This window comes from Natrix helvetica (genome assembly GCF_964273705.1).
Source record: "Natrix helvetica genome assembly, chromosome: 7".
NCBI lineage: Eukaryota > Metazoa > Chordata > Lepidosauria > Squamata > Natricidae > Natrix > Natrix helvetica.
Genome location: NC_138558.1, coordinates 29,384,723 through 29,404,184, shown reverse-complemented (window position 1 = coordinate 29,404,184; position 19,462 = coordinate 29,384,723). Strand labels below are relative to the sequence as shown.

General features: G+C 34.6%; 1 protein-coding gene across 3 annotated transcripts in view; it reads right to left on the bottom strand.

Annotated features, from left to right (window-relative positions):
• The window catches only part of NR3C2 (nuclear receptor subfamily 3 group C member 2), a 153,068-nt gene that overhangs the window by 56,522 nt on the left and 77,084 nt on the right, over nucleotides 1–19,462 (bottom strand). For 2 of the 3 annotated variants that reach the window (XM_081959639.1, XM_081959640.1), the window contains exon 3: nucleotides 8,892–9,043. In XM_081959639.1, coding sequence (XP_081815765.1) covers nucleotides 8,892–9,043 — 152 coding nt within the window. The remainder of the gene's footprint in view (nucleotides 1–8,891; nucleotides 9,044–19,462) is intronic. The other variant, XM_081959641.1, reaches the window with a different exon arrangement.

Genomic DNA, 19,462 nt, shown 5'->3' with positions numbered 1-19,462 from the left:
TTGTCTAGATCAGGTTAGCCCAAAATTTAAAGCAAAAAAGAAACTTAGAAAACAAACTATAATGAAATATGGAAAATATTTCATTTAGCTGATCAGAATATAAATAAGCAGGAAAACAAAAAAAAGTAATGTGATGTTTTAAAATATGAATATAGTCAATCCAACATTAAAAAAATTTAAAAACATATAAAGGCATAATTTATGTACTTCATTCCAAAAAAAAATATCAAATTATATATAATTGCTAGGAAAAAAGATATAAAATAGGAAAAGTTTGGTAATAACACATTGCTCATACACATATAGAAGCAAGTTGTTGTTCACCAATAATTACATTACTTTAAATACTTGTCTGTAAATACACTAAATTCACTACTTGAATTGCAGGTGCAGGTAGCTTCCAGAAATGCAAAGAATTTAAAATCCTTCATGTGTAAATAATGATTGTAAACTTCCACAGTTCAAAAACAGCAGGGAATTTCAAGAAGCCTGACACTCTTGACAAATCAGCCACCAACAGACACATAGACATTAGCAACATTTATAGACTATGCAAAAAAGACTATCACCCAGTCCAAAAAGACCCAAAGCACCTTTCCACCAGCTATCAGCACCCAGTTCAGCATAGATTAACTGAGGTTAACATCAAACCATCAATCAAGTAAACAATATCCCAATCAAGAAACTTAAAGAAGCCAAAAGCAAACAGCCCAACTGAAGAATCTCTAAGACCACTCCCACAAACTAACACTAATGATGTTACCTAGTTTGGGTAATGAAACATCTGCAAGAAAACAAGCAAGCTCTGAGAGGTACCACTTGAGAAAAAAAGAATTAATAACATCTGTACCTACATTCCTTTCATGAATAGCCAAAGTCTTCAGTACGGAATTCATAGGACCTTCCAGATTTGATATGAGGCATGTATTTTTTAGTGTGGGGCAGCTAATAAGACCAGTTAGATAAATAATCAGAGAAACCCATCAGCAAGTAAAAATGCAATCATTCAACACTGGATATACTCCATTGATATTAAACACAATGCATTCTTCTGTTATACGTACCTATGTTTTCCCCAAAAATAAGACAGGGTCTTATTTTCTTTTGACCTCTGAAATAAGCACTTGGCCTTATTTTGGGGGAGATCTTATTATTTTTGAGGTGTAGGAAGAGACAAGCATGGTCACCACATGGCACCTGCTGTGTTGCAATATTTTCGAGGAGGGCTTATTTTTGGGGGGTAGGGCTTATTTTAGCACATGCGCTCAAAAGCCTGATTGGGCTTATTATCTGGGAAGGTCTTATTTTCAGGGAAACAGGGTATTTTCAAATTAGAAAGAAACCAACATAAGTGTAAATAAACAGAAAATATAGTATTTTCTGCTTGTAAACTTAGTAAGTTATAGCAACAGCACGACAAGCCACCCAGCCTCCTCCTGCGAGTGGTGGCATGGCACTTCGAACCACATAGTGTCATGCTGTGAGCAGCGGCACCAGTGCAATGAGCCATGCAGCAACTGGCCACAAGTGGCTACAAAAGAAGTCGGACACCAGATGCTTATTTTGGGGCCCATAAGAAAATAAACCAGGTCTTATTTTCTGGGAAACATGGCACTATATGTGAGTTTGCCCTTGAAGACCATGCAGAAACTTCAACTGGTCCAAAATCCAGCAGCATATGCAATTCTGGAGGGAACATGGTTACTATGAGTTGCATTAACTACCTTTTTAAAAAGGTGTAATTCAAAGCAATGATTATCACTTCTAAAGCCTTGTATAATACAGGGCCAGATTATTTGTGGGCCCACATAATTCTAAGGACATACAACATACTTGTCCCATGAAGTCAGATAGGTAGGCATCCTCCAGGTCCTAAATACAAAATAATGCCATCTGGTGGGATCTAGAAACCAAGGCTTTTCTACAGTGGCTATTCCTATTCTTACAGAATAGCCTCTCCCTGGATTTTTGGAAAGTCATTAAGACCTAGCTTATCCCTCAGGTTTTAGGCCAGCATTTTATAAATGTTTCAGATTTTTTAACTTTGTGTATTTTATTATTTTTATATTTGACTGTTAATTACCTATTGTTATGTGATATTATTTATAGCATTATGTGGTTATTACTATTATGGGTGACTACATGACTTTTAAAAAAATGTAATCAGGTAAAAAATAGAACTTAAAATAAATAAATGTATTATCTTCAAGCAAGATTCGTGTTAACCACATATTCCTGTAACTATATATCCATTGTAACTGTATATTATAAAATGGGGCTTAGCTGAAAACACTGGAACATCACAAGATATCCTTTGACTAATTAAAATGGACAGATTTGGGGTTTTAAGGTGGAGTTTTAATGAATTTTAACGTATGTGTATACTGAACAAAGATGTAATTAGGATTGATATTGAGTGATTGCTATATGAAGCATAATGCCTTAAAGAAAATTAAAGAACAAGTTCCTAAAAGAAGCAGAAAAATCAAGAGTGAGTACATAATTCCAAGTCTGTATTTAATTTGTGATGGATACTCTCAGTTGTTTCACAAAAGAGATTGTAACACTTATTTTCACTGTTGCTGTGAAGTGTTTAATTAACCCTTGCCCAGGGTAGAATGATCAATATGTCCTTTGTAAACACAGTGGGGCAAATACATGTTTCTCATTCCTCTAAACAGACATTATTTAGCTTAGAACAGTACATTTAACCAGATTAATTGAATTTGATCTGTACCAGTCGTACTGCCCCCCACCCCCCACCCCCCACCCCGGTCCAGTATTATGGAAATAGCATTTCTGTCAATTTAGGAGACTTGCAAGTTAAGGTGACTTTCAGTGAAACCTAAGTGATTCTTAATGCTAAGAACTGATAAAGGAAAAAGAAGTTAACAGAGAAAATTAGTTTTATAAAGTTCTAGAAAGAATTGCAATTAGCTAACTGAAATAACTAACAATGTATAATATTATTTGGAAACTATAGGAACTATAGAAGCAGACAAACCAGCTTTGAAAACCACTCCTGTGGAAGAACATAAAAACAGTTTGACCAAGTACGGGTAATCTTTGCTTAACAATTATTTATTCAGCAACCATTCAAAATGACAATGGTGCCAAACAAACGGACTTATGACCTATACCCCAAAGTTATAGCCATTTCAGCTTCCCCATGGTCACATTCTAAAAGTATAGGAGCTTGTCAGTCCGCCCACCCTTATGACTGACTGCAGAAATACTGTAACTAGCCCATATTTGCTCTCCCTTCATATCAGCGTCTACCGGTCTGCCACCACATAAAAGCTACCACAATGCTGAAGGCCCCGGGCCTACTCCCACTCCACATACCTGGAGACTTTGACCAGTTGTAGGACCAGCAGCCCATGTAAATTGTTCCACTTATCTTTGTGTTTTTCTGTGCTGCTGGCAGGTATACCCAGTCAATACAGAGCACCACCTTTCTGCATGCCATCGTGTAAGCAGAATGCAAGCAGCACAATTATTGCAATCATTGGGAAGTCTCTTTTCAAATCACAGGTACTGCTGGGCTCTGTAGCCACTGAGGCCTCCCAGTCCTCTGTAGGTTTCTATAGCCTAGTGGCCCCTGTAGCCTACAATGGGTCTCACAGGGCCTCCCCCCAACCCTCATAATCTGCTTGACAAACTCACAATCACTTAACTGGCAGTGGCAAAGCTGAGAATGCAGTTGTTGAGCAAAATGGTTACATAACATCTCAATTAATACTTTGGTCAACAACTGAAGATTCCAGGCACAATTGTGAGCTGAGGATTACCTGTAAGGAGGATACAAGAGAACCTTTAAAAATAGTTTTGGTTGGACAAAATGTCAGCTTTTAAGTTGTAATTTTTAAAAATTCCATTCATTGATTTCTAACACGTTTTCATAAATTTGCTAACATTTAAATTTATATAGCCATGAAAATATATAAAGTTATTTATATCTGTTATGATGAAAGTGGAAGTCACTTCTTTGTATATTTCTTTTTTCCTTCTTTATTATATTCTTATTTTTTTCATTCATCTCTCTTTTTCTATTGTTTCCACTGTTTAGTCTTTCTTTCTCTTCTATTTCTTTAAATTTAGCATGTATTATACGTCACTGTTATAATTAAAATTCTTAATAAAATAATAGCAGCTAGACAGACAGACAGTCAGGTAAGCTATAAGAAAGAAACAGCATGGGCATGTTTATTATTCTCTTAACGGAATATTGGCTTGCTCTCTTGCCTTTTTAAAGTTCACATGTGTCTGAAACTATGAATGCTTTTATTAGTTTTTGTCTGCACTGTCTTAAAACATAATATCAGAACAAATAAGCATCATCATTTTCAGTTTCAGCTAGCATTGCTAAGGATAGAATCAGGTCTTAGATGTCAAACAGCCTGATAAAAGTACCTTATTTCTTAACAGCTGTGATAAAAGAAATAAGAGAATTTCTGTTTTCATATAACAAATTATATTAAGGAGAAATATGTAGCAGCAATATACAAAAACATTTCACTTGTTTAATGTTTATAGATAGCCGTCGACTTACAACCTCAATTGGGATCAGAATTCCATTTTGTTCCATTCCTAAGGAAGTTAAATAAATTGGGCCTAATTGTGTTATCTTTTTCTGATGGTCATAATGTTCAAAATATAGTTAACATGTTCATACAGTGCACTAAATCCACTCAAATTAAGGAAAGTTGGATTAGCAAATTTTTTAAAAAAACAGACTTCACCAGATACAACTATGCTTAGAATATCTGCAATGAAAATTAATAGATCTTAATTTTACACATAATTCAATACAATGAACCACATTTTAGTCAACTCTGTATTCACTACTGTAAATTTTCCAACATTTCCAGAATATACTAAAACAGGTTGCTATGATAAATGGCGAATAGCCTACGTGTGTGTTTGAAAGACTGCATCTAAAACAGATTCTATGATAATACTAGAAAGCCAAATAAATAAATATTGAATTCCAAGGGGATACTGGCCTTGAAAAGTGAATTAAAGAAACTGCAGACTTTAATGGAAAAATACTAGTTCCATTAGTGCTGAAGTAAAAGGAGAATATAAAGAAGTATAATATAAAAGATCGTGCTAATAAATGATTCAGATAAAAATAATACATTACAGAAAGCAGCAGGTAAGGATAATTTAAATCAACCTTCTTTTAAATCTGTCTTTTAAGAAATAGAAGAAAAATAGAATTAGTAAGTTTTTAATATTACTTCTACCCAATTTTTACATAGAGCATCCTAAAATATAATGTGTAACATTGATTAATTATGTCCTATCAAATCCATATTTCCCAAGACTTCTCAAGAGAGCAGGATTTTTTTGCAAAATACATCCAAAATATTTTATTTTCAGCTTGGATAATTGTACCTCAACTAAGAGCATTGATTTGTTGAATGATTCATTTGTTTATTTCCTTGATTAGTCAAGATATTCTCAGGAGTCTAGTCCAGCATCAAAGTTCAAAAACATCAATATTCTTTCTGTCTTGCTACTTCAAAGTTCCTTTTTTGCTTTCATAAACTGTCATAGGGAAAACCATTGCCCGCCCAGTTTTGATCTTTGTAGATAAGGAGATAGCACGATATTTAAAAATTGTCACCTACAAATTGCTAATATGCAGCATATTACAACACCGACATTTATTTTCAATTTTGATACATGAACACTACTTCCTTTGTAAGCATTTGGATGCCACACCATGAAGAGTAGCAAGGCATTAACCTTTCACATAAAACCAATTATGACATTAAAATATTTATACTTTTCTTAAGTAAAAATAATGTTTGGTTTTGAAATAAATTTTAGCATTAAAATAAACAGTTACTCTAGAAGAGGGATGACAAACTCTATTTCATTGAGGGCCGTATCAGGGTTGTGTTTGACCTTGGGGTGGGGGGGCATGTCCAGGGTGGGTGTGGCCAGCTTGATATCACTTGTGTCAGTGGCACGAGTGGTCTGACTGCTCTGCCAGCCAAAAATGGACTCCTGATCTCCATTTTCGGCTGGGACAATCTCCTGCAGCCCTCTGCCAGAGAAAACAGACCTTGGGAGAGCTGGCTGCAAGTGGCCCTCGTAAGTTCCTTTTTCAGCTGGAATGGCCTCTTGCAACCCTCTGCCAGCAAAAACAGTTTGGGATCTAAACACCCAGCGGGCTAGATCCAATCCAGGAGCCTTGAGTTTGACACCCTTTCTATAGAAAGTTCTAATCTGGCATATATATGTAAGATCAGCTGTGACAACATTGAAATCCTTACTTGCAATTTTGACTACTCAGAATTGGAAATAGTATCTAGACGTGACTAGTTTTGGAGAACAAGCTAAGCTATCACAAAATGTATTTGGTTGTGCTTGTATGTTCTCCAAATGCAATCACTGTTACATTTAGTCATGATTTATAGTTTAACCTATTGAATGAGATCATCCAATTGTGCTTTATTCAGTATGATTTGTTGAATAGTTCATAGCTAGATATGTTTTAGCGGTCAGTACCATCACAGGGAATCATCTTTTTCTTCCAAAAGACAAACCAATAGCAAAACTGGATATATTTTAATTATAAACAGATTAAGACAGCTAATTATTTTTTTAAAAAAAATAAATAATTAAGTATGAAATTGCAATCTCAAGTAGACTTATTTTAAATGGGAAATGCTGAACTATCTTGTGAGTAAATATCTATAAGAACAGAACACAGTCCACATTAAATATATACAAAATTAAGGTTATATATTCACTTATCCCATCTCAATTAATAATATACTTCTTTACACTAGCATAGTTTATTTATCTCATAAGTAGCTAAATATTCATAGCTCCCAATATTGATCTTTTACATAACATGAAACAGATGATTTGCACTGCATAATCTTAGAGAAATTTAACACTTTTACAGGTAAGTTGGTTCCTTAATTATATTTCTGAATATAGCTACATGGTCTTAATTTTTTTACTTGTTGCAAAAAGTAGAAGCTAAAGCAGATGAGAAAGAAGCCCAGTCAAAAGTGACCTGGTACGATACCTTGCCGTTACGCTGCAGGGGCAATATAATTGCCAAACTATCAAATTTGGTCAAAATACATGGAAGCATTTTGTAGCTTACATCTGAAAGTATCTCCAGATGTATAAAAAACATTATCAAGTTGCAAAGATGCTGGGTGTTTATACAAACACAGCAACCACCTTAATTATCCCTTAAAATATTAGCAACAGACAAATATGTTTCCACATGCTTTGATGCAGATGTTTTTCCAGTCCCACTGACACATTATCAACCAAACTTCTATATACAAGTCAGGTAATCCAATATTAATCACAGCTTTTCTTGTTAGCACTAAAAGACCAGTAGCCAGATGAAGTTGTCATAACAATTTTATATTAAACTTTGAGTTTGTAATTCATTTATAATTTTGATTAAAATATTCCATCAGAGATCTTCATTAATCTCTGAGATTACAGTCCATCTACCTACATGAGACTCTTTGCTTTATGTAGACATGTTGCTTTGTCTCAATGGGGGAAAGTATTGACAGGGAGGGGAATTATTTCACTTTTATAAACATCAAAGGAAAGTAAATTCGCATGGATCAGTTACTTTGTTTTGACAGAACTGACTTCTGCACTAAACACCACTTTACTCAAACTTATGTTTTATCATTTTATCACCACTTCCCATGCAATCCCAATGGAAAAATAGAAAACATTTACATTAGAAAAACAAGAAACAGAGAGTTTTTAAAAACCAAATTAGGTTATACTGTATATTCTCTCTTATACCCATGAATTTCTAGATTTCCATAGGCAAGCAGAATTAAATAACGTAACCAACTATAATCTAACACAGGCGTCTCCAACTTTAGCAACTTTAAGACTTGTAGACTTCAACTCCCAGCAAAGCTGGTTGAGGAATTTTGGGAGTTGATGTTCACAAGTCTTAAAGTTGTCAAGGTTGGAGACCCCTGATTAACGGATAAGTCTAGAAAAAGGAAGGCTCGTTATGTTGATGAAAAACAGGAACACAACTGGGAATGACAGGAAAATTGTTGAAATAAAGACACTGTCAAGTGAAGAAAGGGCAACTGAAGTGAAAAGGCAAGTGTAATACAGAATTCAGCAAATCATTTTCTGACAGAAATATTGTTTACTTGAATGCTTTACTGCATGCAGCCTATTTCAGTCACCTGAATTCCAGATTGCCTTTATGGAAACTTCACTCCTCTCCAAACTAATCAACTTCTTTTTTAAAACAGGAATGTAAATGCTTAAAAGGGTGGCTCATAGCTGTATAACTGTCGTGCCTAAATTAGCTTTCAACTATATTTGTTATTATTTATGTATTTCAGAAGAACAGTTGGATGCATCATCTGCTTGTCTTTATACAGAATTTCATAAACTACATAGCTTATGAAAGGTTTGGACATGTTTATTTGTAGCTGTAGAGAATTTTTGCTTTAGATCTGGCAGAAGACATAAATCAGGTTTCAAATAACTAGAATTGTGAAAGCAAATTAAAATACAATACAATACAATACAATACAATACAATAGTAGAGTTGGAAGGGACCTTGGAGGTCTTCTAGTCCAACCCCCTGCCTAGGCAGGAAACCCTATACTGTTTCAGACAAATAGCTATCCAACATCTTCTTAAAGACTTCCAGTGTTGGGGCATTCACAACTTCTGGAAGCAAGCTGTTCCACTGATGATCAGCTTAACAACATCAACAGACTTTAATCAGGTATTCTCTGATAAAGGTGCATGCACTACTTGAATAATTTTTGAACAATAAATTTAACATATTTTAAAGTTAAAGGCAATGAAATTCTATATAACTATATCAGAAAAAATATAAAATGGGGACCCACATGAGGATTTACCTTCCACTGCTCTCTTAAAGAAGACTTTGCAACTGCCACACGTCACTACTCCATAATGGCAGCCGGAGGCTTCATCTCCACACACCAAACACACTTTAGAAGGTCTTGAAGATCCAGTTGAAACATTTCTCAATGATGAACTAGGGGGAAATATAATAGGACTCATTAATATAAAATTCCCTTGATACAAATTCCATTTTGTTATTCAATTTCTAATCCCATAATATTGAGGCTTTACCTCAACACTTTTTTAAAAAAAATTAAGGAGCTTCATTTCTTTTAGTAATATGTGTGTAACTTGGCTGTTCTTTATAGTACTTGATATATTTAATTTTGTGGTTTAAAATACTCACTGATGCTCATCAGTGTGAAATTTTTTATCTACCAACCTTCCCTTAGAATCTAGGTGTATTTGATCGTATTACCAAGGCAAAAATAGTAATCTATCAAAAATGCATTTACTATTTTATAGTAGGCTATTCATTATGAAAAAGATAACACAAAAACCAGGGAAATATTTTTATAAAGATCAAACATATTTAATTATCCAGTAGATGTCAAGATTTTGGGAGGTTGCTTTTGGCATTTATCAGAATAGACTGAAATGGATATTATTTCAGAGTAGAACATTTTAAGGATTGCTGAACAAAGGTTTTTTTTTAAAGAATATCCATTACTCTTAGGCCCAATTAAAACTCTATATGTAGACCCATAACATTTTATAACATAATATATTCTCCAGATATATTCTTATTTTTTTCAGTTTTTCTTCATTGTCTTAAGAAATTAAATTGTTGCAATTTCGTTAATGTCAGTAATAGGAATTTTATTATTTCTTACCAATACCCTGGCATCCTTAATATATAGGCTGAAATATTTTAAGAAACCCATATCTGCTGAAAAGTCAAATCCTTACTTTAATATTGTATATAACCCAATGATTCAGCATATTAAAAAAAATATTTGCCCTAAGGGGAAAATGAGAATTTATTTAAGAAGGCATAGATCAGTAAAAGTGTCATGTTTATTTTCTTATTTTCTGAGAGCTTAAAAGTAGCACGAATAAACATTTATTTACTTTATGAACTATTTTGAAAGAAAGATAAAGTCAGGCTAAACCACTATTGGTTGGATTCACACATAGTAATACAGTTATGATTCATATATCACAATACCTAAGTTCAAACAACATGTATTTTCCAACTGGCCTATCAGGAGGCTGCTGCCAAATAAGTCCCCTTGTGAGCCTCTTAATGCTCTCAATTCTTATCCCAGGGCAGCAGTTCTACCCTATACTGCCTATTATAGAATACAAGACAAAAAGGCAAAGTATATTAGGAAAGACCTTGAAGAGCTAGTAAATAGATCTTTCTTTCATTCTTTTTTTTAATTTACTATTGAAAATGTTAAATACAATATAATTTAATTTAGGAATGCAAATTTATCAGAAAAAGAAAAGGGATAGAATAAAAAGTGCAAAGTAAAAATAAAAATAGAAAAGTCTTTATTACATAAAAAAGTAAAAATAAAACTTTATCCCTTATAAAATAACAACAAATATCTCTTCTTCCCATAGCCCAGTTCTTTGACAGGCAAAAACATGCATCATTAACTTTTTAGTCCTGGTGTGCAAAAAATCCATAAAGCAGGGGTGTCCAAACTTGGCAACTTTAAGACTTGTGGACTTCAACTCTGCTGGCTCTGCTGGCTGGAAAATTCTGGGAGTTGAAGTCCACAAGTCTTAAAGTTGCCAAGTTTGGACACCCCTGCCATAAAGGGTTATCACTTCAGCTGCAGAAGAGTGTCCAAGCACATTTGAATCAGGCTAGTTAATTTGTTTTCCTTAATCGGGCATTTCTAAAGCTCAACAGGTATCTTTCTCTGATTTGAATCCTGGTCCTAACAACATTTTTCCTCTTTCCACAAAAAACAATCCTAGGATTCAATTATGTTGGAGTAAAAAACAACAAACAACTAGGTAATAGCATAAATAATTGGAGGGCAGAGAAAGAACTGAAGTGTTTCAAACATAGCTTTTGAAAGGGACTATGATCTGAGAGTCTTTAAATGCATTTCCATTTTCCTAAAACTACAGAACTTTTATCTCACAGACATGAATCACTTACATAAGAAAGGGGAAATGCATATTCCCCTTTCTCCATTGAGCAGAAGTAGAAGACGGAAGAGCATGATTGGAGTTAGGAGAAGACCAAACTGGGTAACGAGATGAAAAGAAAGAGACAGATGCAGGAAAAGGGGATGGGACGAATTAGGCCTATATAAAATAGGTTTAAATTCAACTAGTCATTTCAACAGCTATCTGTTCCCATTTCTTTCTTTTTCTTTTTAAGAATATTACATTCCTGTAAGCCAAGGTTAGAAGTATTCCAATTAATAGGTGTTGTTGAAATAAAATGTTAAGTGTCTTTGGGAAATAATAAGGATATCTTTAACATGTCACTGATGTGTTCACAACAGAACATTAAAACACAAGCAGGAGTTTAGAATCATAAGGAATGGGCTCAGACAATAAGTTACAACTAAACAGAAACCTTTTGTAGCTTACTGTGGTCTATTAAGATGAAGCAACTCACTGTTACCATCCCCAGTTATATCACTGAAATAATTCACATGTTGTATTAAACGATGGGATAGGCTGTTTGGTTTTGGTGCAGTGTAGTTTGCTGACTCTGTTTGGCAAATCATTGCTCATGGTTTAGTTCAGGGATGTCAAACTCAAGGCATGTGGGGCCTGGATCTGGCTCATGGGGTGCTTAGATCTGGCCCACAGGGCCGCCCTGGAAACAGCGAAGGACTGGCCTGCAGTGCCTCTGCCAGGGAAAATGGAGCTCGGGAGGGCCGCTCTCTTTTTGCTGGCAGAGGGTTGGAGGAGGCCAACACAGCCAAATATGGAACTCGGGGGCCCGTTTTCACTGGCAGAGCGCTCGGGCCAGCATAGCTCCCCCCCGAAATGAGTGATGTTGAACTGGCCACATCCACCCTGACCAAACCCTCACAAGGTCAAACACAATCCGGATGCAGCCCTCAATGAAATTGACTTTGACATCCCTGGTTTGGGTTTATATATATATAAATTTGTGTTACAACCCCTGGTATACCCAAATATGGGAGGGAGCTCACTACTAGCCCAGGTTCAAATCCCAGTAGGGGTGTGGCTAGCTGATGAGAGCTAAATAGCTTGAAATAGATCTACACTAGTCTCCCTTTATTTATTTATCAGCACAAATACAACACACACACACACACACATACATATATATAAACATCAGCAGCTACTAACTCATGGCAAGATCACTACAGATCTATTCAACATAATAAGCTAATTACTTCTTCTATTTACATGACATTAAGTCAGGAAAAACATAATTAGTAATATGTGGTAATGAGTATTAACTGAGGTAGTGGGGAAACAAATTTTCAGCTAATCATTAAATGACAAATGAAATGCTTCAGTTTGTGACTTTTGATTCTAGACTTCTTGAAATATAGGAATTTTGCTATATGCTGCAAGTTGGCTTAATAAGCAGGATCTCTAAAGCTTTTTCTTCTTTTCAAGATCTTGAATCCAACAGTTACTTTTATTATGAAACAATTAATAAAACAGCACATTTTTGACCACATAATAAGTCTGCACAATCAATGCAATTTTTAATAAGCAAATCATATTATTCAACAGAGAAATTATTTGATATATGACTGCTGTTCAAAAATATTAGCCAAAAGCTCCATTTTTCTTGGTTCTTTTACTCCGGTTATAGATTCTTTATTATAGACTAATCATAAGCAGCTGCCTGTCAAATAATTTATGGTTACACTGAGTGAGGCCAGCCAAAAAGAGATCAGGTATTTTATCCTAGATCAGGTCACAAATATCAATTTGTTTAGGTTTTAACATGCATGTCATTTCTCTGGCATTTTGAATGAAACTGCATTCGATGAATTAATCTGCCACTGGTAATAATGCCACTTACCCTGCCTTGCTGTCTTAATCTATGGCACTTAGTCTGTCATATTTGTACATTTATTATGGATTGCCATAACATGCATGCTGATGTGCATGAACAAGCCATAATCACATTAAATTCTTCACGTGGATATCATGACATCATCACTCAAAGGACACAAGTTAGAAGTTCCATCATATAAGTAAATTATGTCATTTGAATAATAAAACCTTATTTGTCTTCCCTGCTTTGAGGAAAATGGCTTGTTTCTTATATACCGGTAGTTTGGGGAGGAATGTATATATGTTTATAAATAATTTTAATGTTGGAAGCTACCCAGAGCTCTGTTTTATTACAGGACAGGAGGCAAATGAATTCAATAAATAAATACATTGTAGAAGTAAGCAATATTTTATTTAATAGCGAGGTACTGAATTCAAATAATCTAACTGACTGTCATTAAATATACTTTCATACTTGTTTCAAGCAACAAATCTGCAATTCTATTTTTATTACTGTAGGTCAAATAACATTTCAGGCAAAAGCCACTGGAACAGAATATCGAAGGGTATCCTTATATCATAATCAGAGCATGTAGTTGGACAGTGGCAATAAAAATATACAACTGTTTCTGTGTACAATTCCTATATAAGTCTTTAGATAAAGCACACATAAAAACAATTCAATATCAGAACCTATTGAAGTCTTCTATTGCATAGGGCAATGGTTCTCAACCTGTAGGTCGGGACCCCTTTGGGGGTTGAACGACCCTTTCACTGGGGTTGCCTAAGACCATCGGAAAATACATATTTTTGAAAAAATACGGAAAACATAAAATAATTTTATGGTTGGGGGTCACCACAACATGAGGAACTGTATTAAAGGGTCATGGCATTAGGAAGGTTGAGACCCACTAACATAGGGAATTAGATATAGGTAATTAAGTATATTATGAGTATTACTTCTAGCATTATTATATTTATTTATGGGCCACTGTCAATTCAAAAAGGTGTGTCTCTGTGTGTGTGTTGCTTGACAGCTAAAACATTTATGAACAAAGCATATTTCCCCATATATAAAGTACATGTGTGAAGATTCCAAAAGATGACCTAATTAATTTATGAGCCTCGAGACAAAGTTCAAAAGAAATCCATTCATTTATTAGGATCAACATTTTAGCATGCTCTTCTGTGGAGCTGAAAATGATTTCTACTTAATTGTGTTTGAACTTTACCCCTGTATCCCCCCCTTCTCTCTGTGTCATAAATCACATCTACCAACAAGGTGCTGCGGCAGGCTATGAACATGCCAGCTGTAGGAATATGAGACCTGACTCTGGCCAAAGGTATGCATGGAATTCTCCTCCCTTTCCTCCATTTTTCTATGTCAACTTGATAGTAGTAATGGAAATGCTTTACAAGTTGACAACATGTACATAAAGAGTGTATGATAACATATTTAGAAACGAAGTAAATTCTAAGGAAGATTTCAACTGAATAGCATTACTTCTAGTGTGTAAAAAAATATTTCCCAAGTAATGCAGACAATGAACTGCATTATCAGTATTTTCAATTAGCCTAATGCCTCTGTCTATATATTTACTTTCAACATAGTAGTAAAAACAGTGTTAAAGTAATTTATAATTATTTGCTATATGAGATATCTATAGTAGCTTATTTATGGAAGCAATGCTATATGAAGGAGTCAGAGAAGACTTACTGAATTAATGGTGATTCTTTAAATATTATATGTGTTAAAAACGAAGTTGTATGTGTGTTTAAGAAATAATGAGTTACAATTGTCTAATAGTATTGTGATATGCATAGATTTTATGTAGTACCTTGTATTTTTCTTCTTAAGGTCATCAATTGCCCATATTTTTAGAAAGTGAATAACTATAACCATCATGTTCAATGATATAAAACTGTAACTTGGACAATCTAACAGAAAATATATTTTAGTCTTTCCATTTTACTTTCAACGACGTTTGTTCCTTTAAATTTTGAACCATGAAGTAATACATACCTGAAATTCTTGCTTTTGAGTCCAAATTACTAAATAAACTTGTTAAAAATTACTGTTTGTTGTATAAACCTAAATGAATAATTATGAGTTTCAACTCTCTACATCAGTAACAGTAATTAATAAATGCAAAGAATGTGAGGAAACTCACAGCCTGGCAAATTTGCATAGTTAGGTGACAAATGAACAAAAAGAAATAATTTGATATGGAGCAAAATGAAATGAAATGAACAGAGCGATGCATAGATTTTCATAGGTTAATAAATAGATGTTGTTACTTAATTTTATTGAAAGTGTATGTAATTCACAACGAAAATATTTCAAACTGTATGCAAACTACAGTTATTCACCAGGCTAGCTAAACAACGGGAAAGGGAAACATTTTCTTGTCTTTTTTCTTACTGCATGACACATAATTTCTTTCCCTCACTTACATTGCAATCATATGGGTTTTAAGAACAGAAATCACCAGATACCCTGTTTCATCTTCTAAGACAGAAATTGGCTCTGGATGCAGTGTGGAACCTTCACATGCTCCCCAATTTCCAATGTACAAAGTTAATTTAGACTCTTACATAAACTAAGTTATCTGGAAGAGCTGCGTCATGCCTTAAAATGGGCAACAGTGAGAAGTCAGGGACCAAACATTAAACACAGGGTATTATTTCTCTTAAATGTATTCTCAACAATTTCGTGACTAGATATGGGATGAAATAATAGTTCCTAGCAAGAAATTTCTATAACACACAACTTTCAATTTCTAAACCCATGAAATTTTACATAGCTGATAGGATTTCTTTGGCAGTCAGATGAGACCTTCTGTTCAGAACAGCATATCTATTATTTTACTATTATTATAAAATGCCAATTCACATTCAATTGAGCACCTAATGTTGCTTTCCTGATGCTTTATAGATTATACTCTTCCTGTATTTCTTTTTAAATATGCTGCTGTGTGTGGTATTGTGTTATGGCCAGTGGGATGAATTTGTATGCACACAAATGCACACACAAACATACATAGAGTGAGAAAACTTTAAAAAGTTTGTGAAAAGTTTTAGACAGTGACAAGTGCACTCAACTCTTGATCTGGAATTAAAACCAAGTTGTTAAATGAAATCTAAACTTTCTCTTAGATAACATTTGTTTTGTTTTTTAAAAAAACCCATACTGTTCTCTTCCTTCCACCACCAACTTTTTTCAACTTACTGTCTCAATGTTTTTTTTAATGAGTTTCAAAGGCCAAAAGTTAAACATTTTTGTCCATAAATTAGACAATGTACAGAACTTAGGAAGAGCCTAAAAAGGTTTTGTAAATGTAGATAATGTGTAAATTGGATTTTCTAAAATTCTCAAGGCTCTTTATGTAAAGTGTAACCTTGTACTCAAGAGGCTTTCTCTAATTGTCCAATGATTGTGTTCATGGAACATATATTGATGTCTGATGTTTAAAAGGTAAAGGTTCCCCTTGCACATATGTGCTAGTTGTTCCCAACTCTAGGGGCTGGTGCTCATCTCCGTTTCAAAGCCAAAGAGTTTTGATAATGTGGCCGGCATGACTAAATGCCAATGGCGCACGGAACGCTGTTACCTTCCCATCAAAGGTGGTTCCTATTTTTCTACTTGCATTTTTACATGCTTTTGAACTGCTAGGTTAGCAGAAGCTGAGATGAGTAATGGGAGCTCATTCCGTTAAGCGGTGCTAAGGATTCGAACTTTCAACCTTTCAACCTTTAAGATCCACAAGCTCAGCATCTTAGCCACTGAGCCACTGTGTCCCTTCTGTCTGATGTTTATTTATTATTTAAAATATCTGTATAATATTTATCATTTTTGAAAATGCCAAAGATATCCTAAAACAGTTACCCTAAGCTACAGCTCATATCATTACAACTCAGCCAATGAAAATGGCAGGCTGGAGAATGTGGAATATTTTCCAGATGAAAAAATGTTGAGCTGACCAATTTCAATTTGAACCTCAAATATTTGCGACCCTCCTTTTAATAATCTCTAAAATTAAAAAGACCTTTTTATAAAAGTAGGCACAGTATTGCCCTCATAATCATACAGAACAATTTCTATTCCTGGAGATATTTATGAAATTATTTGAAGAAGCTACATTTGCCAGTTAAAGTATGAGAAATGAGCAAAGCAACTGGCACAATATTTTTAATAAAGTTTTGATATAAACTCTCCCAAGAACAATATTAGTATCAAAGTATCTTAGTTACTTTTTTTTTATAAGGGACGCAATGGCTCAGTGGCTAAGACATTGAGCTTGTCGATCAGAAAGGTCTGCAGTTAGGTGGATGGAATCCCTAGCACCGCGTAACAAAGTGAGCTCCTGTAACTTGTCCCAGCTTCTAAAATCCAAGTAGAAAAATAGGGGCCACCTTTGGTGAGAAGGTAACAGCATTCCGTGCACCATCGGCATTTAGTCATGCCGGCCACATGACCATGGAGACTTCTTCGGACAGCGCTGTCTCTTTGGCTTTGAAGCGGAGATGAGCACTGCTTCCTAGAGCCAGGAATGACTAGCACATATGTACGAGGGGAACCTTTACCTTTACCTATCTTTGTTAACTTCAGACTACACATTTCATTTTTCTTAAATAGAAATAAATAGCATTAGTGAAAAAATAACATTGAACTTTCAACTACTTTTAGTTTCACCACCTGACTATGTAAGGACAAAGGAGAAGAACAAATCTCATTTTGCCTCCCACTTCTTGCCATGTACCAACCAAGATCAATTGGCATAGCTATCTAACCTTTCCTATAGGTTACTGATAAAAAAAGAATGGATCTTCCTTTCACTGAAGTTAGAAATGGAAGGGAAGGGGTAGGAAAAAATATTGGTTCTAGAAAAAAACAAGAGAAACAAAAAGAAAGGAAGAAATGATGGATTTGGTAAGGCTTTGATAAGGCGAGGAGGAAGCTTGGGCAAAATCAACAAGACTGGATAATAGGTGGATTTTAAGCATCCATAAAGTTTAAGAGATGGGGACCTAGTGATAGGAAAGCAGCACTGGCAGATCAAGAGTTGCTTTGGATAGTGAAATGGATTGCAGATGAATTTAATAAATAAATAGATTATCTCTAATCTGGAGATAGATAGTGAGTGGATCCTATTTATTTATTTATTTATTTATTTATTTATTTATTTATTTATTTATTTATTTCATTTAGCTGCTCACCTTACCACAGGGCAGCTCTCAGTGGCTTGCCTGCATAAGAGTGTACACTAGAGGAGAATATATGGGAGTGGGGAGCAATTTCCTACATGATTGGCAGAGAGGGATATGATGATAGGCAATGGATTGGCAATATCAAGATGAGAAAGATACCAGATTTTTTTTCTAGTCCGCCTGCTTCATTCTCAGGTCCCAGGTACTGTATATTGGTGGCCTTGGTGTCAAAGTTCTGTTGTTCAATGCCAAGACTGTTTGAAATAAGACTACGTTCCTTCACAATTTAGTATTGAGAAACACCAGATCTAGATATGTTGATGAGATCTGATTGGGCAACGAATATTGGGAAAGTTACTCTATTGGACATTTGCCCTCCAAGTTTTCAAGTACTTCAACAATTACAATTTCAAAGATTGAATTAAATACTAGCTATTACCCCAAGTGACTGGAAGCAGAGACAAGCTAGAGAATCTTCTGTTGTAATACCCTACTTATGACTGCCTTTGAAAATTACCACCAAATTGCAGTTGGCACATACTGAAGCAGCCCACATGCAGGTAAGAAGTATTTCAATAGTGTAACAACACATAGTGTAACAATACATTGGTTTACGAAAACTAGTTCAAGATATTATCTTATTTATATCACTTGGATCTGGGTTACCCAATCACTTTGAACTAGAATCTATCTACCCTATTTTGTACAGAAATATAGGATGAAAGGAATAGGTTTCATTCTGTGGGGGGGAGATTCTGGGAGCAGAGAAATGGGTATTGGCCAGATTCAGGGCTCTTTTTCAAGAAACCTGGATGTCTACAATATTGTTAATATTCAAGACAGTTGAGAAATCTGTTCTTTCAAAAAGCATAAGAATATTGAGAAATACCTGATCTAGCTTTTATTTTTTAGGAAAAAAAATAACCCTTTCTAAACATATACTATTTTATTTATGGCTTTCAATGTTTCATTTATAATTATTTAACTTCGGGGAGCTTCCAGACTTATTTCAAAGTGACTAGAATATAAATGAGGTAAATAAACAGCAGTTTTTAAACAACATTTCTATTTTTGCCATTATTATAAACCTTTAAAATTATGAATGCCCAGTAGTTTAAAATGTTCCTTGAGTATTTTTATGATTCGTTAAAACAAAGGTACTTGATTGCCCAAATATTGACCTGAATAACTGCATATAGTTCATGTTCTTATAATTCAACAACAACAAAAAATGTACATTCAGTTTGGCAGATAGACTTACCTCCCGTGCTTTTTCTGAAGGTAATACAGGTCACAGTACATACTCTGCTATGTAACTGCAATTATTTTTCCTTTACTTACCCTTTCCAATAACTCAAGGCCATAGACTAGGTTAATGAATTAA